This window comes from Tetrao urogallus, assembly GCF_951394365.1.
Source record: "Tetrao urogallus genome assembly, chromosome: 7".
Taxonomy (NCBI): Eukaryota; Metazoa; Chordata; class Aves; order Galliformes; family Phasianidae; genus Tetrao; species Tetrao urogallus.
In genome coordinates this window covers 45,322,062-45,343,837 of record NC_136820.1, presented here as the reverse complement: position 1 = coordinate 45,343,837, position 21,776 = coordinate 45,322,062, and the positions used below count along the sequence as shown (strand labels likewise).

At 41.4% G+C, this 21,776-nt stretch overlaps 1 protein-coding gene across 1 annotated transcript; it reads left to right on the top strand.

The window, feature by feature from the left end:
• Positions 1–7,467: 7,467 nt before the first annotated feature.
• NUB1 (negative regulator of ubiquitin like proteins 1) lies at positions 7,468–20,114 on the top strand (the record flags this gene model as incomplete). Its single annotated transcript, XM_079538535.1, has 14 exons — positions 7,468–7,584; positions 7,668–7,829; positions 9,754–9,812; positions 10,398–10,468; positions 11,363–11,545; positions 13,420–13,508; positions 14,871–14,977; positions 15,889–16,075; positions 16,436–16,543; positions 16,731–16,883; positions 17,595–17,741; positions 18,002–18,097; positions 18,817–19,009; positions 19,951–20,114. 14 exons carry the CDS (start codon positions 7,468–7,470, stop codon positions 20,112–20,114), a joined length of 1,836 nt encoding a protein of 611 aa, XP_079394661.1.
• Between the last annotated feature and the right edge of the window lie 1,662 nt (positions 20,115–21,776).

Sequence of the window (21,776 nt, the reverse complement as noted above, 5' to 3'; positions counted from 1 at the left end):
ACAGTACGAAGGTGATTCATACACTTAATATGATTCCATAAAAGCCTCTTCTCAAAGAAAAAGATATTCATTATAATTTTTAATGTATTTTTAAAAGCAATTAATAAAATCTTTGCTCATATCTGTTGTTGTTTTGATGGGACACAGTAAATGGTACATTTTTCTTATATATAAATCCTGTAAAAATACATTGTTGACTCCCTTCTACACACTTCTATAGACACAGCTTAACCTCACATGATTGGCCTCAGCACAAACATCCAGCTTATCCAGATCCTTCTGTAGGGCCTTTCTACCCTCAGGCAAAGCAATGCTTCCTCCCAGCTTGGTGTCATCTGCAAACTTACTGAGTGTGCGCTCAATCTCCCTGTCCAGATCATCAGTAAAGATATTAAACAGGGCCAGCCCCAGCATTGCTGCCTGGAGAACACCGCTCCTGACCACTCCATTCACCACCATTCTCTGGACGTGGCCATAAGAGCCAATTCTTTCACAGGAGATTCACAGTGTTAGCGTTGAATCACAGAATGGTTTGGGTTGGAAGGGACCTTAAAGCCCACTCAGTTCCATGGGCAGGGACACCTCTCACCAGACCAGGAGCCCAAAGCCCCATCCAGCCCTGCACGGATGGGGCATCCACAGCTTCTCTGGGCCTCACCACCCTCTGAATAAAGAATGTCTTCTCTTTGTCCAATCTACTTTCTTTTTGTTTAAAACCATTACCTGCCCTTGTCCTATCTTTAAACAGCTTGGTAAAGAGTCCACAGCCAGTTTTTTTTTTGCAAATCTCCTTTGAAAGGCAACAATAATTTCACCCCGGAGCCTTTTCCAGACTGAACATGAACACACTGAACTGCTCCCTCAGTCTTCCTTCATAACAGAGGTCCTCCAGCCCTTTGATCAGCTTTGTGGTCTCCCCTCCACCTGCTCAGGGCTCCAAGTCGAATGCAGTGCTCCAGGTAGGAATATCATGTTACCATGGCACAGTATTTTGTAAGACCACAGAAAAGGAAAAACCACCATGGAATACAATGCTATTCTACTCCTCCTTGCCAAGTGCCATCTCCTCTGTGCCACTCAAAGTAGTTCCTAAATTCCATACTGCCACACAGTGATCCAGCCAGCACCAATAGACTGGCAGGCACTTCTCTTCTGTAAGTAACCATCCATAATCACAGAATCACAGAATGGCCAGGGTTGGAAGGGACCTCAAGGATCATGAAGCTCCAACCCCCTGCCACAAGCAGGGCCACCAACCTCCACATTCAATACCAGACCAGGCTGCCCAGGGCCCCATCCAACCAGGCCTTGAACACCTCCAGGGACGGGGCATCCACAGCCTCTCTGGGCAGCTGTTCCAGCACCTCACCACTCTCTCTGTAAAGAATTTCCCCCTGACATCCAACCTAAATCTTCCCTTCCTCTACTTAAAACCATTTAAAACCATTTCACTTGATCACTTGTTGTGATTTTTCAATGTTTTCCTTTCCTTTTTTTTTTTAAATGTTTTCAATTAATTGATTCCTATTTCTGGGTAGGCATGAAAAATTAATAAGCAATCACAACTAACTTATAAAAACAAACAGAACTTAAAACAACAACAAAAGAAATAAAATACAAACCAAAACCAAAAACGCAGTACTAAGAGTACTAAAAAAAAAACTGAAAAAAAGATAAATTACAATTATGGATAATAGGTAAAGGCATAATAGGGATAAAATACCAGATAACAACCAGCTATATGAAACAAGAAAGTACCTGGAGAGAAATATCAAAGGACAATGAGTTTTTTGAACTCTGTGGTGCACATTAGCTTTCTGTTTTCCTGTCATGCTGATTACAGAGTTTATTGATTTGTACTCCAGCCTTTCATTATACCGGAGTGTTGTTTTTGTTGTATCTACAAGTCTGGAGACCATAACAGAATCACATCAAGATAAAGGAACAACTGAAATTAAAAAAAAAGTCACATTGGCAAGGAGCCACTATAAAAACTATTAAAAATTAAATTCAGGATCACTTTGACAAGATAGTTGCAATGAAACACTTGAAAACATTTCAGTGAATGCAACTTACATTTTTAAATCAGTATCACAGAAATTCTAAAATCTTATCTACCTTCTCTGTACACCCATTTGACTAAATTAGTGATATTATTTTCTGCAAATACTTCTAAATTGATTTTAAAGTGCTTTGAATTAGTTATCTTAACTAAACACAGACTTGAATACCTTGATTTAAAAGTCAGTGAAAGTTTATACACATACTAAATAGCTAAATCTTTGCAGGCACTTTCATAGAACCACTCTGTCCTTTCCTGAGGCTTCTCTAGCATGCTAGTGTGCTTTGTATGACGAGCTTAATCAGGAAGGGCGTTTTGCCTTTGGAAAAGTCCTTTAGTTTAAATCCCAAGGACGTAAGAGAAGGAACATTTCAGTACATTTTCATTTGTTAATGGAGTATTGTTAGTTATGAGAAAAGTGGCTGAACCTGCATTTCAAGAGATTAAAATATTATACAGGTGCATTGCCTGAAAATTATTATTTTTTCCCTAAAGCAGCCTTAGTAAAAGAAATGAAAAAGGGAACAACTTCATGAGAAAAATGGAAAACTTCAAATATTATGAAGTCACAGTTCTCAAACTTACCTGATTTTCAAAGCATTTTGCTGTTTGCTGTTCATGTTTGGAACTTATGGGGAGTAACTGTCATCACTGGATTACTGTAGCTTTAGCAAAGCTTCAAGCACAGAATTCAAGAGTATCAGAAAAGTAAACTGAGTAACAATAACCTTATTTTAACAGTGGGCAAATGTGACTGATTTATGCACACAGGTGAGTTCGGAATCCTGAAATTCTAGTTCAGAGTTTGTGAGCAAGATACACAATACCTGCGGGGCCACCTAACTGCCTAAGGAATATGCTTTACATGATGACTGACCTGCAGGGCCATCTAGTCCAAAATAAACAACATCCTTGGACAATGCTTTCCCTCACAGTATCAGGGCAATTTGAACAAAAGTTTAGTCAGGCATTGGAACAGGCTGCATGGTGGTGAGGTCATCATTCCTGGAAGTGTTCAAGAAAGGTGTCCAGAAATGTGGTGCTGAGGGACATGGTTCACTGGGCATGGTGGCAATGGGTTGAAAGTTAGACTAGATGATTTCAGAGGTCTTTTCCAACATTGATGATACCATAAAAATCCTTAGCTGCCTGGACAGTTTTGGGAGTTCATGGGACCTTTGGGGGTCCTACATACAAATATAACATCAAGTGTCTACTTTGAGCAGCCTACTTAGTCTCACCCCATTCCCAGCAGTGGGCCATTATGGGCACTGGAGCAGAAGGCATAATATATATTGTAAGGGAAATGGGGCTAAAACATCTGAGTCTGGGAGGTCTGTACCTTGCCCTGAAAGGCGGTTGTACCAAAGGTGGGCATCGGCCTCTTCCCCCAGGTAATAGCAGTAAGATGAAAAGCAATGGCCCGAAGCTGCACTGGGGGAGATTCAGGTTGGATTTTATGAAAAAAATTAATCTCAGAAAGACAGGTGATGAAGTGGCACAGGGTGGTGGAGTCACCATCCCTGGAGATGTTCCGGAACTGTGGAGATGTGGCACTGAGGGACAGGGTCAATGGGCTTGCTGGGACAGGTAGAGACTGGACCTTAGTGGTCTTTTCCAACCTTAATGATTCTGTGAGCTATCTCCACGTACAGTACCACACGTAATAGTTTTCCAGCCCAGCCTCTGACTTCAGGTTAATTTTGACACCCTTACAACAAACACAAACTTGTTCTCTAACCCCAGGCCCACACAGACACGCTTACCCTGCACACAGCAACCATCACACCCGGCTCTTCCCCGGCACCTCTCAGCCCTTGGAAAGGCCCCCCAGCACTGACAGGAACCTCTGCCCCTTTTGCTTCACAAGCAGAAAGGTTGCGGGTGAAAGGGTCTGACAGGTGAAAGGATAAAAAGGAGAAGCAGGTACCTAAGCACCAGCACTTCTCAAGGTGCAAAACAGGCAAACGAAGAGCAGAAGGCACAGCATGCCACCGAGCGACCAAACACCGCGCACGAACACACACAAGTGAGGGCAAAGCCCTAAAATGGCGGGCGGGGCTTAGCTTCACCACGTGACCTCCCACTTCCCGTCTCAGCGCAGGAATCTCCCGGAAGCCGGAAGCCGGCAGCAGCAAAGGGCGTTACAGAACCCCGCCCCATATAACTGCCCTCCCTAAGGGGAGCGGTGCGCCTCGCTCTTTCTACGGGCCGCTGCCAGCGGGTGAGCTGCTGCCCAGCTGCCCCTCAGAGCGGGCTCTGGGTCCGTGGTGGGCTGGGACAGCTGTTGGTAGGGCTTGCTGTCCCCCTCAGCCTGAGCGCCGAGGCCCGTGTTCAAGCGCAGGGCTCAGGTGGGTGCCTCCCCTCACGCTGAGGTACAGTACGGCCTCCCCGGGCCTCGCCCTTCTGTCAGCGTGGTGCTTTGGAGGCACCCAGCAGTGACAGCGCTGGGAATCGCCCCCTGCGGCACGGGGGTGGGGGTGTCGGTGCTGTCAGGGCAGGGGTGAGCCGGGTGCGTGCTGAGGGCGGCCCAGGGCTGCTGCTGGGTGCCCGTTCTGCTGCTTAGCTTCTCTATCGCCTCTGGAGCTGTCAGTGAGCATTAAATCGGTGCTGTAGGGAGCCTTGCTTATGTTCTTTATCCAGTCTGTTTTATTACTAGGCTGCTCAGAATCCTTCCCTCAGCGATTTGGCTTTCAAACCTGCATTTGTTTTTCTGAGCCCAGCTGGTTCAAGTGACATCTGTGTGGCAAAAGCTCAGTCTGGTGTTCAGAGCAGCCCTTGGTAAATCCCCACTGGTTGTTTTGAGTTTTTGGAGAGCCCCTTTAAGCTCAGTGAAAGTGAAACCATCTCAGGGATGCTTGTGGGATTGTCACTCGTAAGTTCTTTTTAAGGATTCTCTTGCCATTTACTTAAGGTGAAATGGTAATTCATTATGAATGTTAAAGTTTTTTAACAGCTATATCTGTGTTGTTATTTGTGGAAAGGAAAATGTTCTTTTTATGGAGGCTTGATAAGGGTAAGTTTAATTGGAGACTTTGGTGTTGCTTCCTGGTTCTATAGATGAGCAGATTTACAAAACTGTGAAGTACCAATCTGATAAGAAGGTGAATGACCAGCTTCCAAGTGTCACCTGTATAATTTGTGGACTTAAAGTGTCTAGATGCCTTAAAATAAAGGATATTCTTTTGTTTCTGAAGTTATCGTTAAGTGGAAATATAGTGATGGTTTGGTTGTTCAGCACATCCTGAAAATTGCAAAAAAAATGACTGTATTTCAGCCTGGAGAAAAGAAGGCTGCAAGGTGACCTCATTGCTGCCTTTCAGTACCTAAAGGGAGCCTACAAACAGGAGGGGAGTCAGCTCTTTGAAAGGGTAGATAACTGCAGGACAAGGGGAAATGGTTTTAAGTTGAGGGAGGGGAGATTAGGTTGGATGTCAGGGGAGTTTCTTTACCATGAGAATGGTGAGGTGCTGGAACAGCTGCCCAGAGAGGTTGTGGATGTCTTATCCCTGGAGGTGTTCAAGACCAGGTGGGATGGGGCCCTGAGCAGCCTGGGCTGGTATTGAATGGGGATATTGGCAGCCCTGCCTGTGGAGTGGAGGGGTTGGGGGTTGAGGGGGGAAGGGTTGGAGCTTCATGATCCTTGAGGTCCCTTCCAACCCAGGTCATTCTGTGGTTCTGTGATATGGGATTTATGTGATGTGTTTTGGGAAAAAAAAAATGGGAAAACTGCACTTTAATACCATTTTTTGGAAACTGGATATGTTTGTTCCTTTCTGCTTGCAAATGCATGTTTTGTTTTGGCCCTGAAGTAATAACAGCATCTCAGTAAGAAGAATGTGTGTTTTCTCACCTGGTTTGATCAGACACTATGTGAACTACAGGAAACAAACTGGAAGGGTTTTTGAAGCACCTGCTGCTCAGCTGTCCTGGCCTTTTGCTAGAAGAGTCTTTATGGCATTCAGAGGTTCTTTGTATCTCACCAAAACTGCAGTTGAGTTTTAAGATTAACTGATATGTTTAACTGACTCTTTTTTTTTTTACCTACATTTTTTTGCTCATTAAGTGTGCCCTTCTGAACAAGGAACAGCCTTTGAATCTGGACACAAGGGCAGTGATTTCTGATTCTTCTCTTTTTTCCCCCATTTTCTTGAGAGCTCTGTGCTGATAAACAAGAACAAGAAAAAATGAACCCACTCTTGAAGAAAAGTGACAGTTTCATCAGTTTTCAATGCCAGCAACATAAATGTCTTTCTATATAAATTAACAGACATCTCCCATATGATTCCTGGTGTACAAGAGCCAAGTCATAAGTAAATAGATTTTCTTTGTGGAGTGTGTGTGGTTTTTTTTGTTTTTTTTTTTTTTTCTTCCAAGATCACCTCATCCTCCTTTCCTTACCCTCTCTCTGCCTTCTCTATTCCTTGTTATAGAATCATAGAGGTTGGAATAGGTCCCTAAGGTCATTCAGTCCAATCAACCACATATCACCAATATTTCCCACCAAACCACATCCCTCAGTACGACATCTAAACATTTCTTGAACACCATTTTTTTTAATGGACTTTTTTTCATGGAAATGCTGATTTACTCAGAGGTAACTGCTTTTTCTCAACTGAATGTAACTTGTGATGAGTTCAGCCTAAATTATCACCTGTGAGCCAGGGAATTGCTCTGTTCAGCACACTGCCAACTTTTCCCTAGTGATGGGTGCTTCATTGCCTGCTGCAGATCTACAGTGCACATCACATTGAATCTCAGTCTCTGTACTTTATGTTGCTTGTGCTCTTTGTGCTTTTTCTGCAGTGGGAGTGGGAAGAACGTATCGTGGACTATGAAAAGTGACAAGCTGCTATTTCATCACTGCGATAGCAGGGTTTTACAGTACCTTTTCATGATAGTATTAAATGTGGCTTCTTGCCAAATGATTGAGATCTGAGAGGGGAGGCATGGATCTTGGCACTGATTTCATTTGCTGGAGGGATGAGGACATTGTGTTATGGTCTTCTCATGGGGAAGTTTGTGGGACTGAGATGTTTCTTGACATCTCTTTTCTGTTTCCAAAAGAGTCATAACTTGTGTTCAACCAGTGGCTGGTGGAGAAAAGCAGGAGGGCAGAGGCATAGCACAGACAAGTTTTGCAGAGGGATTGGAATGAGCAGCACTTTCCAGGGCAGGAAAGAATAGTTTTGTCATGGATTTTGAAGAATCAATGTGTTCTGCAATTGTAGCTTATATGAGAGGTTAGGAAGAGATTTCCTGCCACAAAATACTAAATTGGGGGGGGTTCCTGAATTGTCTATGTTCCAATTTTTGATAGTAGTTTTGTTGTTAGGTTCCCTTCCCCACCAAAATGTGTTTCATACTCAATGGTATTTTTTGCTTGTTTGCTTTTCTTTAAAAGAATGGCACAAAAGAAGTATTTGATAGCAAAGCTGACAAGTTGCTTAAGAGAAGACAAAATTCAGCTGTGGAAACCACCGTATACAAATGATAAAAAAGAAGCTGGTGAAGAGATGAAGGTAAATATTCCATCTGAGCTGGTGTCGTGTGTCCAGTCGTATTACTGGTGCATTTCGCCAGATTTTTCTTGCTGTTTTCTTAGGAGCTTGTCCAAAAATATGCATCCAAGCTGAAAATCAATCAGAATGATGCAGAGAATATGCTGGAAGAAATACGGTGTAAAGCAATTGAGCGTGGAACAGGAAATGAAAATTATAAAGTGACTGGGATTGCAAGACTTGATATACATCTGCCTCGGAGGAAAGTAAGCGATGTTGGAGAAAAGCTGGGAGAAGTAACTTTACTTTATGGCCTTCTGAGTTCTAGTTATACATCCAGTGCAAACGTGTTCTTCCTCAACTTCTTTGGGTGCTTTGCATGATGAATCTGTGTTTGATATTAAAAAAATAATAATGCTGGGGGTGGGGAGGGAGAAGAAGTTATGTAGATATAGTTTTAGTTCCTCAGATATATGGGAATATCATGAAGAGGGGATATAGTGTTGGGTGACTAGTAATTGTCTTCCTTGTAGGATTTAATGAGAAATGATCTTTCAATTAAGAAAAGTAAATTAGATTTGAGTCTGTCTAGTTCAATTTAATTTCTTCTGACTTAACTGTTCATGCTAGTAATAAAGAGCAGATATTTTTTCAGTTGTAAAATACCTAAAGTTGCATTAGCAAATGAATATCACTTTATTACCACAGCTCTTGTTTCAATGACATCTTTAATTTTTTAAGAAGTCCCCTTTCTTTTTAATTGCAATGACCAAATTGAATGCTCTGTCATCTTAAGTGGTGTATGGCTGATAATATAAAATAGTCCTCCTGTAGCTTTTAACCATGGCACGTGGCAGTGCTCTTACAGTGATTTATATTGTAACTGTTCTAGACCTGGCAGCTAACTAAACCTCCAGTGTCTGAACTTGGAAAGGTATGATTTTCTGTTATGATGGTACTCATCTATTTTAAGTGAGGTTCCAAACAATTTGCCCCTTACATCCAGGCTTCAGCCTTTAGTTTCCTGCATAAAACATACCACAGTAATGAAATTGGTGTCACTCTGATTGCTGTGCTGGATTCTAAGGCTGCATCTACCCTGCTCAGCTGAACTTTAGTTAGCTAAAGCCCACTGGCTGTTCCGCAGTCACAGCTGTTTGCATCCTCTGAAGCAGCTCTGCCCAGTCCACCCACTGTTCTGCCAAGCAATGGTCAGGCACAAGGTGAGGGACTGATCTCCATCAGTGGTTTGGATACAGCTGTGCTGTTTTGAAGGCTGAGAGGATTCAATTCTATGGATGTGAGCTGCTTTACAGGACAGAGAACAGCTCTTGGTTAGGTTCTTACTAGTACAGACAAAGCCAGTCTCTGGCAAACACAATTGCCGTCTTAGATCACTTTCTAGTTTTGGTTCTGCTGAGTGAGAGCAGCATCTTCCCCAGAGCTGTGCATCTTGATCTGCTCAGGTAAAGAATTTCTTTGCTTAGGGGCACTTAAAGGTTGCATTCATCTTTGCAGCAGCAGCAGTGAGTGGTGACTCTGGAAGAGGATAATATATTTCTGCTGAAGATGGTGATCTTCAGAGATAACCTGTACTTCAGAAGGTTTCTTTTTCCACTGAATGCTTGAAAAAACACAATCATAGTTGTTCTCTCTCCTGCAGTGAAAATTAATTAGCAGGGAATGTGACAGGCTAAAGGCAGCAGTTGTTAAGTATTTGCCATGCAGTTAAAACAAACAAATAGTCTGCTAATTCCTTTCTTCTATGCTGCTGGGCACGAGGGAATTAATTCATTTCAAATCCCAGTTTATCTAATCTGGGACCAGGCACAGTAATAGGAATTAATCATAACTTCACCAGTCACAGGTGAGTGGCATAATTACAGAGCAGAGTTAAGATTGGAAGCACATAATTAAATTAGTTTAAATTGTTTGGGTCTGAATTTGGATTTATCTAACTATCAATCTTGTGCAGTAGTAATGCTTATTTTTAGCAGTGGATAGCAGTGTGTGCTCCCTGCCTGGAAATTAATAGTGTGTATGCCAAGTAGTAACCCTGTTAACATGATTCTTATTTGAAAAAGAAACTGCAGTTGTTAGAAAGCAGTTAATTTAAAAAAATGCCCAAAGTGCTATGATACATTCTTTTCCTTTCTTCCTCCATTCTTCCATCCAATATAATCACTACAGAGCAGAAAAGTCCCACTGGAAACTAGCCTGTTCATCACTGGCAAGGAGCTCAGATCACAGTAAGTGTAATCACCTTTGGTTCTTGTCTTAGTACTGTGTGACAGTGTGGTATTCACAGAAATGCAGGCAGTGCACTATTGTTGGGTTCTCTTAAGTTTTCCTTACTGTTTGTTGTGTCTGAGTAGGCTGTACAGCATTCCTGGATAGGGCAGTTCTTCATTTAAAAAGCGGCAGCTCAACACAGGAAAAAGGAAAGTTAGTAGAGGAAATGACTCCTTTGTAAGTCATCAGCAAGTACCAGAGGAGGCAGCAGTGATCAACACTGTTTGTAGTGAGGCAGGTCCTCTAAATAGTGAACCAGCTTCTCTTTTGTGGTTTGGTGTGTTGTTTGTTTGTTTGTTTTTAACCCAACTAAAATCAGATTCTTTTCTGCCTATTTTGCTTTTCCCTTTCTGTATCCCATCTTTTTCCTGTATGGCATAGAAAGCTTTCTGATGATGTTATTTTAACTTTTAGCAGCCTTTCATAGCCAAATGTTAAGCCAGTTATTAACATAGTTGTTTTCAAGTTTTACCACTGTTCTATTAGAAATGCTGTTTGTCCTTGTAAGTTTGTATTCATAAATGCAATGATTTATTTCACAGGATAGCACAAGAGCATGCATTACAAGAAAATGCTATCAAAATAATCATAAATAAGAAGCAGCTCGACCTGGGTATGTATTTCTAGTCAAGTAAACTGTCTCCAGTTGAGTGTACTTCTGTGTTTGTTTTTCAGTTTATTGCTTCTCAGAAGCAAACTTGTTTGCAATTTTTTTTTTAATGTGAAAAATCTCCAAGGAATTGCAGTTCTATTTGCCAGTCTCTGCTCTAAGGTAAAGGTAATAAATAGTAATGATCAAAGTACTCAGAACTATTGATTATAGGAATCCCTTAATAAACGTTGAAAACCTATTTTCTGAAGTGTTGAAATACCCAGAATGGATTTTAACAAAAATAAATAAATTTCCCCAATCCACACTACATAGCTGCACGTCCAGAAATTTGTTTGTCATGTGTTACACATGCTAATTCCCACAATGTGTTTGAAACACTGAACAACAACTACTTTCTTTTTTTGTTGGTTACCTGAGCAGCTGACATATTTCTTCCCTTGGAATAAGTCAGAGCTACTTAGAGCCATGAAATTGATAAGAACTTGGATTTAATTTCCATTTCCTCTGTCCTGGTATTGTTGTGATGTGTGATTCTGGATGCCTTGTTTAACCCCACATTATTCTAGTTTTTGCCTGGAGATCAATTAATTGAAATAGAAACACTTGTGTTTCTTGAGTGCTTAGGGGAAAAACCCATACCAGTCATTTTAAAAGCATTTCTTAAATGCAAATGTGCTTCTGATTTGAGTTTCTGTGGAAGATGTCAGTAATTTACAGTGATCATGACTGAATACTTGCATCTGGTACTGATTGTAGTTCACCACTATAATGCAAGCAAGGTAAGGGGCTGTTGAGATTGTTGTTTTGTTTTTTTTTTCCAGTAGCACTCCAATGTAAAATGGTTTCTTCACAAATAAAGTGTGAGAAATGTGATCCTAATACTGTGTTTTGCAGGAAAAACCCTTGAAGATCAAGGTGTAACACACAATGCAAAAGTGATGGTACTTCAACTGGAACAGAGTGATGAGGAAACTAAAAGAAAAGTTCACGAAGAAGAACTTCAGCGCAAGAAAGAAAAAGACATCAGTGAGAAGATGCAAAGAACTAAGAAGGGTTTGGAAATCCTAGCAGAGAGAGGTAGGGCAGGGTTGGTGTGGGAGTGGGGAGCTGTGCATCTTGCAGATCATCTCTGTAGCATTTCAGCATGGAGAATGCCTGCACTGTCACTTCAGTTTATACTCTTGTAGTTTTCTGCCAACTTGAAAACTGAGTTGATTAAAACTTCCTTTTCTAATTATTACACAAGTGGAATGCTAGAAAATATTTTCCACTTGCTGAAGGATATAATATGAATCAATTATTATGTAATTGGCACTTGACAGCTAAGGGACTGACAACTCTGAGAGCAGGCTTTAAACTTATTGTTCATGTAAGCACAGTGGAATAATGTATGATAAGTCTTACACACTTTTTTGTAGTTTACCTCAGATATGACTACGTGTAACCATGGTTACATTGTGCAGAACAGCTCACTTGTCATTCTGATCTATAACGTGGTTGTTCTTTTCTCGTTGTGTTTGATGTCAGCTGCCTGCAACTGTGGATTAAGTCAAAGGGATATGGTCAATTTAACAGTAATCTTTCAAAATGAGATTAAGTGTGTCTGTGAATTGCACTGCTAGATGATGAACTTAAATCACTTCTCTATTTTACTGTTTTAAAAATCCACAAACAAGAAGCTGAAATTGAGTATGCAATGAATTCCTGCCAAATGCATAAATAGTATGTGAACAAAGCTGCTTTCAGCCTACTGTAATACCAGATTTTGAACAAATAAAGGAAGTGAGTCTTTTTATTGACTTAAGGGGTAATTTAGACCCCAGCCTTTGAATCCTGCATAGGGCCTCTTTAAGATACTACTAGCTGTCATTTATAGCAAAATGCCAGAGTATGACAGAGTCTTTATATAGTGTCCTCAAAGGCTCAAGGCTCTGTGTGAAGCAACATGAAATACAAGAAGAATCTACCAAACCTTCTGTTTCACCTGAGGAAAATTGCAGGGCAGAAGCTTTTAGCCTCTGTAAACTCCTTCTTAATTGTCTTTTGTTTGGAAGAAAAGCATCCTTTTTAAATCTAATTTAAGTGAAAACAAAAAATTAATAGAACAGTCAAACTTCAAAGACATTGGGAAAGGATAGAATCATAGAATCACTGAGGTTGGAAAAGACCTCCAAGGTCATCTTGTCCAACCATGCACTTACCACCGGTATGTCCCCACTAAACTGTGTCTTGAGCACCTCCAGGGATGGTGACTCCACTTCCCTGGGCAGCCTCTGCCAGTGCCTGACCACTCTCTTGAAGAAATTTTTCTGAATGCCCAGCCTGAATCTCCTCTGGAGATTCAAAAAAATGGGCCCTAAAGTGCTTTGTGCTTGGCCAGCTGAGGCTGGTGGTGGTAGGTCTGTCTAAAAACAGACTTCATGTAATAGAATCATAGAATAGCTTAGAGTAGAAGGGACCTTGAAGGTCATCCAGTTCAGCCCCTGCCATGGACAGGGCTGCTGGGGCCCCATCCTACCTGGCCTTGAGCAACTCCTGGGATGGGCATCTGCAGCCTGCCTGGGCAGCAGTGCCAGTGTATCCCCCCCTCCGAGTACAAAATTTCTTCCTATCATCTAAGCTAAATTTCCCCTTTCAGTTTAAAGCCATTCCCCCTTGTTCTATCACTCTCAGACCATGTAAAAAGTTGGTCCCCTTCCTGCTTGTAAGCTCCCGACAAGTTTTGGAAGGCTGCAATGCGATCTCCCCGGAGCTTTCTCTTTTCCAGGCTGAACGAGCCCAACCCCCTCAGCCTTTCTTCATGGGTGAGGTGCTCCAGCCCTTTTGTAATTCACGTTTTCTGTTGTTGTTTGCTTTGTTGTTTGACTGTATACTTAATGACATAATCTTATGGCAACAATGGTATTCTTTTAGGAGGTGGTACTTACAACTTGCTTTTTCTTATGTTTCAGAGGAGTACTTGGATGCAGATACTGCTCCATACCTAGATATAGCTAATCAGACTGGGAGGTCAATCGAGATTCCTCCTCAAGCCAAAAAAGTAGGTAAAATTTATCTTACTGAGCTAATAAGACACTTGACAAATCAGGCTTTAAGAAGCTATTTCAAATACAGCATTGAAATACACTAGGGCTTTCTGGGGATATACACTGGGTCAGCTAGATATTTGCTTAATAAAAATAATTTTGAAATGGAAATGAAGTATAACTCTGCAGTTGAGGTACTTTAGCCATCTGAAGACAGCCCCCTAACTGCTGATCTAATTGCAGGTTTAATCTTGCATAGGCTCCAGTGTTGTCAATGTCTTTTTTTTTTTTTTCTTCAGTTTGTTTTTAAGATGGGTTTTAACTTTGTTTCCTAGCACCTGAATTTTGATTGCTGTAGGGCCACATGAAATGAGCTTGTTCATTAGGCTCAGTCAACTTCAGCTGGAGGCAAAATGAGTCTTGCAAAGTCAGACTTCTAAAAAGTAGTTTTGAGATGTTCTGCACTGTGACCCATCTCAGATTTAAATTTGCTCCCTGTTCAAACCTCACATTCCCAACTGAAAGTCTTTGGCCAGGTGCATGCAGTCATTACAGTAGGAGTGACACACCTGATGTTGGCTGCTGAAGCAGAAGAATGGCTGTAACACTGTCTTTTAAGATGTTGGATTTTTTTGAAGTAAGAAATGTTTACAAATATAACAAAATAAAAATAGGAAAAAAAATACAGGGGAGGGGAAGCAACAACAAGCAGACCCCCAACATGTTAACTGCTGCTCTAGCATCTGCTGAGGCACACTGTTTTGTGACTCATCTGGAGTTTCTGGATGATTGGAAAAAATAGCCGTCCTTTCTCAGAATGCAGATTGTTCTGATGAGAGCTAAAGAGCCTAAAAGTTAAAGCATCAGATGTATGGAACTTGGGTGAGAAGAACTACTGCAGGTTGTGACTGTCATTATTGCAATTGCCATCCTGCAGGAACTAGAGAGTTTTCCTGCCACGATCAAGATGTAATTATCAGTTCTGAGGCTTTACAGGAAGTGAATCACAAGAGTTATACAAGATAGTTCTAATAGTGAAGCAAAACAAGCTTGGTACTGTTAGAATGTGTGGGACTTGCAAAATGCTTAGCTTGTTATCTCTGGTTACTGAGAATCAATCTGTGGTTTTAGTTTTAGAATAAATTTGGTGCTTCACTTCATGTGTCAGTAACATTTGTTGCTTTTTTTTCCTAGACAATATATTATTAAATGAGATAAAAATATCAAGCAGTGTGAAATGATGACTCTTACTGAACTGATACAACGGTATTTTTGTAGGAAGAACAAGGAGTCTAATGGATTACCTACATCATTATTTTTAGTCATAAAAGAGAGCTGAGGGGAGTACAGAAATGACTTGATATATTTTTTTCTAGGCACTTCTGTTGGCAATGGGTTATCACGAAAAGGGCAGAGCATTAATGAAAAAGAAGGAATATGAAATAGCTCTGCCATATTTGTTAGATGCTGATAAACATTTCTGGTAAGAACCTTTTGAAGTATTTATATCTGGCTTTCCTGTACTGTCAGCCAAATATAGGAACACCATTAGCCCTGGCTACGTGTGTAAATCAGGGCCTCTTTTGCCCAGGATTATTTCTCACCCTCTCTGCAGTTGGGAAATAGCAGGAGAAGCCTCTGACTTTTGGTGACAGGTGGTTTCGTGTAGAACAGCTGAAACAGATACAGCCACTGGGCCATTTAGTCTGTCTTATTACATAAACAGAAACAGTCATTAATGTACGAGGCTATAAATTGCTGTAGCTTGGGAGGCAGATGCACGTACTCTTTTGCAATCACTCCTGTAAGGAATAATTTCCGAAAAAGGTGGAGCAGAACACAGAGGTCAGTAACCATATTGGAGTTTCTGCTGGTAATCTAGTTTGCTGTCAGCAGTCAGAACCCTAAGGTGCTAATGTTGAGGAACCCCCTCCCCAAAGTAATGCCCCTTTCTACTTCTCATCTGCACTCACAAATAAGGAGACTCACGCATATTCTAATGTATTCACTTGCAATGAAGCAGATGATTGATCTCTGTGGTCTTAAAGGTTATAGAGTGCTTAATTCTACCCTGCTTTTATATGGATGCTGTCTTTAAATAGTTAAAAAAAAAAATAATAATTGTGGCTATCATAGTCTTTTGGGAAGAAGTGTTATCAAGAATGTCCTGTGTATTAATGAAAGTGATGGACATCAGTGTTTTCTTAAAGTTCCACTGGCTTCAGTTTGCTGCCTCAAATATGAAGCACATGCTTCCTCAATGAATTGAGTGTATGTAAGTGAGTGTATGCATTTGAGTACATATGAGTATGTGTACTCCTAGCCTGTTATTTTGTTAGTGTTAAAAGGCAAACAACCACTCCCCTAAAAAAGCCAAATGTTTTGTTTTCCCAGTGAGTGCAGCACGGAGCTGCTGAACACAGTTGATAACTATGCAGTCCTGCAGCTGGATATAGTGTGGTGCTACTTCCGCCTGGAACAGCTGGATTGCCTGGATGATGCAGAAAAAAAGCTGACCACAGCCCACAGGTGCTTCCAGAGGTGCTATGGGGAGAACCATGAAAGACTTATTGATATCAAGGTATGCTGGTTTTATTAAACTAGGGTGGTTTTGTTGTGGTGTTTTGGTTTTGTTTTTTTATTTTTCTTGCATTGATTCACTTACTGTTCAAATATTCCAAGGCTCTCTTCTAGTTTAAAGCTTTCTTGTGCTTCCTTGCTGGTTATGTCATTGTGTCATTGTGAAAGCAATGGGTTTGACAACAAGGTCACAGCAAATATGTTTATATGTGTAGATTTTGCTGTGGCACTTCATTTACATACTGAGCTTTGCATATTAGTGACTAAAATTTCATTAAAGATGTATAATGTTCTGTTGATAATGAATGGATATTCTAACATATGCTTACCCCCCTCTCCCCTTTGTTTAACAATCCTTTAGGGAAGCTATGGCCGTGAGAAGGTTTTATTTCTACGGCTTTACCTTCTTCAGGGAATAGGACACTATCACAGTGGCAGAGAAAAGGAGGCTGCTGAGTACATCCAGAAGGTGAGGCACCATTAGGGAGAGCTTTCAAGTTGTTTGCACTAGGAACTTACTGAAGGAAATATGCTCCTGTGTTTGGACTGTGCCTTCTACCTGTTCACTGCTTACTCAGGAAAATGGGGAGATTTTGTTTTCCATTTGTATGTTAGCAGCAGTGTTAGTGATGTCACGTTGTTCACTTTACACACAGGCATCTCATTTGTATGAAGAACTGTACATAGATCCAGAAAAGGTTTATCAACTGTCATTCCTGGGCTTTTCTGAACAGGAAGCTCGCCTTGCCCTGCGAGCGTGCCATGGGAATGTGGAGCATGCTGCCAACCTTATTACCAACAGGAGAGAGGTATGGGGCAGTAAAAGCATTAAACCAAGGATTCTATTTGTTGGGGTGTCCCTAAGATCATGTTTTGCATAACTAGTACACCATAATGCTAAATTAAGGACTTAAATTATCATGCTTTGGCACTGTTAGTGTGACTAACAGCTTGACATCTGCTGCCACAAGTTTGAAACCACAACTTAATAGAAGTGTTTGGACTCGGAAAATTCAAGAGGGGAGAAGGCTGTGTTGTACTGAAGTATAAGTAGCCGACAGTGTTGGCCATACTTGAAGTGCCTGAAATTACATTTGGTAAGTAGAGGTGGTATTTTAAGACTTCAGACAGTGAAATGTGGATAGAAAAGTCAAATGGCTGTGAGATCTTGTTGGCTACATGCCCAGCCCTGACTGTGTGTCCTTGGCAGGTCTTGGTCCACAGACCCATCTGCCAAGCTGGTTTATCGCTTACTACAAGGGCCTATAATAGCTGTGATAGTGTAGGATTAGATCTGCTGAGACTTCAGAACAGAAGCATGGTTGCAGTGCTTGCTCATGGGAATACAAATCACTTTAGTGATCACTGTCTGGCAGTGAAATCTGTATTTAAAATACTAAGTTCTTTTTCCTCAAGAAATCCAAGTTCAAAAGAAGTAAATCCAAGAAACTCCTCATGCACAGGGGAAGGTGGAAGCAATCCCATGCACAGTTAGCTTTGTAATGGCTGTATTCTTGCAGGAAAAGGCACAGATAAGGAGGGAGGAGAGAGCTAAAAGAAGGCAGCGACTGGAAGACATAAACACCTTGAAAAGTATGGGCTACTCAGAGCGAGCTGCTCAAGTAGCCCTTCATCATGCACAAGGAAACCTGGACCAAGCTTTTAAGGTAAGATTTCCAGAAGTAGTGCTTTCATACAAAAAAAAAAAAAAGTATTCTTTTAGAATTGCTGAGCAGATTCTTATTTTCTGCTTTCTGTATTGGTGAGTTTGTACCCTTCTTTTGAACTGTAATGACCAAACTTCTACTTCCTGACCTGGTGAATCAGACACTAAGATGGTTGAGGTTTTGCTTGTATGCACTTCTCCATATTGAGGACTAATGTAACTATGTTGCCCTGTTCTGATCCCTCTCCATTTTTACTATAGTTTATTCTGGACAATCCAGAGTTACTGTTGGAAAACGATGATGATGATTCTGCAGCCTCAGACCAGTTTCAGGTTTCCCAAGAAAGTATTGACCAAGTAAGTCAAATCTTTTTCTTTCTGGGGAGTTGGTAGCCTTGTTTCTGAATTACACCTTCAACCACGCTGGATCTTTCTTACGCAAAGCTGTGGAAATTGTCCCATGTGCTTCATATGCTGTCACATTTCCATCGTCTTGCATCTGCTCTTCACAGCGAAGTCACACTTGGGCTGAAGTGTAATTCCTCTCTACTTCCTGCCCTTCACACCAATGTGTGGTGCACAGGTTCTGAAGGAAGTACAGGCATTCTAGTGCTCTTACTCTAAAAAAGACATCAGAGAAGAAACGTATTCAAGTATTTAAACATATTGCAGTGCACTTGGGAAAGAGTTGACATCTGTCTTTCTCATCAGGGGCCATCTGAAAAGCTCTTCAGTAGCTAGTGTGGCTCGATAGTTTAATGTCAGGCAGGAAAACTGTATTGCATAGAAAAGATAAATAATAAATGCACGCTCCTGGAATGCTGGAGTGCTTTGAAGTTCCCTTTGAAAACTGAAGAGCTTGCCTGATGTTAAACAAGAGGCTCTTGATTTTGCTCAGCGTTCCCATTCCTGTAATAGGTCACTGCCCTGTTGTTAGCTATTCCAGTAAACCACACTCAGTGTCCTGGAATTCCTGGTATGCAACGCTTTCCTCTGTGCAAGGGGAATGACTGTCAGATTCCTGTCAGTCACTGATGCTGACTGAGCTTGAATTTCTTTATTTCTGCCCCTTGTAGCTGATGTACATGGGATTCAGCCAGGAGTCAGCAAAGCAAGCTTTAAAGGTCTTTAAAGGCAACATCCACTTAGCTTCCCAGACGCTGGCTCATTATGGGGGAGTTCTGCCAGATTCACTTCAGCTATCTCCAGAGGGGTCCAGTCTGTCAGAGGAATCAACTTCATCTAAAGACTCACCCACAGAGTCTGCAAGTAAGAAATGCTGCATGCAACAACTAAGAGAGAGCAGGAGGCTATTCTGCTTCTTGTACAAATGGATGATCTGATTTCTGCTTACACTGTTTGCAGAGGACTTTGAGTCAGGCCTCAGACTGATTTCCTTGGTACCGTAGTTACTGACAAGGCAGACATTAGCCCTGGGTAAGCTACAGCCCCTACAATCAGTCCTGGCCATTTATGATCTATAAGGGGTGTAGTGTCAGCTGAAGGCACACAAGACAGATGTAGCCCAGAAGGAAAGGATAACCTTCAGAGGCGTCCTGGGAGAAGCTGAAAGGAGTGGCTGCTGACTTAGCCATGCCTTTAGCATGCACGGCTGGAGGCCTTGGGTATCTCCATCATATCACTGAGGAGGAACACGCTGCCCTTTGTAGCCCACAGATAATTCTAGCTTTTCCCATCTAACTGAATTCGCTCATACTAATTAAGTCTAAAAATGAATCAGCCTCTCCCTGCCTGTACTCTCAGAGAGTCTTAAGACTCTCTGGCTTCCTGGACTTAGTGCTGAAAATCTTTGGCTTGTTAATGCCTGATTTTTTTTTTTTTTTTTAATTATTTTTTATTGCCATGAAGTTTTATTCCAAATGTGTGATACAGAAGCTGATCTGACCACATGCCCTTTATCTTGATAGAGCTGTAACTGATACTTGCATTAGCAAAGAGGAAACTCATGCTTTGTCTCGTATTAGCTGCCAGAGCTCAAGCAATCCCTGTTGTACAACTAAGGGCTTTCCTGCAGCTTTAAGTAGAGGGAAAATTGGCCATCCTGCAATAACTGGTAGAGCAATTTTAAAATAAGAGGTAGTTTGTAGTAATTGGCTCTTGCAGAGAAATTCATGCTGCTGAAAGAGGGAAAGTATAAACTTCTTTCAGCAATGAAACCACTGCTGACTTTATTTCTTTTCTAATTGAAGGTTCTTCTAGTTCACCAACAGATGAAGACATGGAGACTGATGCAGTCAATGAAATCCTGGAGGATATTCCTGAACATGAGGAGGATTATCTGGATTTAACACTGGAGGAGGAGGAACAGATCATTCATGAATACTTATCCTACATAGAAGTACCACAGCATTAAATCTCATTATCTTGACTTCAGTTACACATTTTTTCCCTTGACAAATTGAGTCTGGATTCTAAATGCATCTTCAGCTTATTTCTTACTAAACGCCTTGAAGTCAGTTAAGCTGTAGGTGAAATACATAATTCCTGCTTATTTATAAATCTGCTTAAAGCCTACATCTGTGGTACACTGTAATTTATTGTCCTAGCAGAAAGATAGAAACATTTATTTTCAGAAGAAAATTTAATAGAACTTAACTATATTTTTATTGTGAAAAAGTGATTCACTTAGTATACAGGCAAATAAGCATTTCTACATCACTTAAAGATGTGAACTTTGATGCAATCTGTGTAAAGGAGAGACCTGGCTAATGAGGTTAGAGAGGTATCCACCTACGTACTGCTTTTTTTCCATCTGGAAGATTGCTGAGAGTCATTGATGTGTCTGTTATGCATGGATTTATACTGCATTCTGCTTCTTGCTTCATGCAGATGTTACACAGGCAATAAAGATAACCATGTGCTGCTTCAGCTTTTAGTAAGAAGTCTTCTGTCCTTTGCTCTTAAAAAGCACTAGGAGCTGCCACATCCCATAGCGTTCTGGAGAAATACCTGCATGGAAATAGCCGGTGCAACATCCAGCTTCCTGCGACAAGAGACTCCTCTCTGCCTGGCATGTGAGTTTCACCCAGCGTTGTTTTTCCATTTGCATTCAATACCTTCAGGCTCACGGTAGAGGGAGCTCAAGCCCTACCTGCTGCAGGGCCGGGGGGAAGGCAGCAGGGAGCAGGGATCTTTGCTGCTGGTGGCCCTGACAGGAGCTGCTCTGGAATGAGCCGTGTATGCGGTGACCATTTCTTCTTACCCAGCATTTATCAGGGGAAATGAAGGCTTGCACTTCTGCAGTACTGGGAGAATACACAATACTGGAAGTAGGACTATGGCCTGCAAAGTGACTGCAATAATCCTAAAGCTAATAGTTGGTGAGTCTTGTAGTGGTTTTTACTCTGGCTACCTTAGCCTGGGGCAGCAAAAGACAGGGAATAATTATATATATATATCACTAATGAGTTACTTGCTGTTTATTTCACGCTTGTGTGTCAAGACAAGCACTACAAAAACAGGGCAGTTTTGTATTTTAGAAATATGTTGGTCAATGGGGATAAAGCTAGAACTGCAAACTTGAGGCAAAAAGAAACCCAGCAACTGCTCTATCCCCACTGTCTCTCTGCAGGAGAGCACAGAGCACTGAACAACAGGCAAACCAAAAAATAGCTAGACAATGGAAACAACCAGCCGAGCCAGAAGCTGTACATAGCTTTAACAAGGAATAGGTGGGACTGCAGTGGCATTACCTTGGGGTAGTGCATGAGCATGCACAGAAGGCAGCAGCTCTCTGCTTTGGCACAGTTTGCATAGCCAAGTGGCAGTGACAACTCAAAAAGTGAACTCCTCAGGGTTTGTAAAATTAGCATCTTGACATGCAAAGCTTATAGGAGAAGCTGTTCCTCTGTGATGTAATTCTGCCAGTACTGTCCCCAGGAACTGTGTGTGCAGTTTTAAGTGATCAGCAGGGTGGGAGGATTTGCTGAAGGATTTAGTTAATTTTGAACGTGCATTTGAAGATGCCGATATCTTTAGCGACAGGCGCAAACAGTAATGACTCATTAATTCCCCT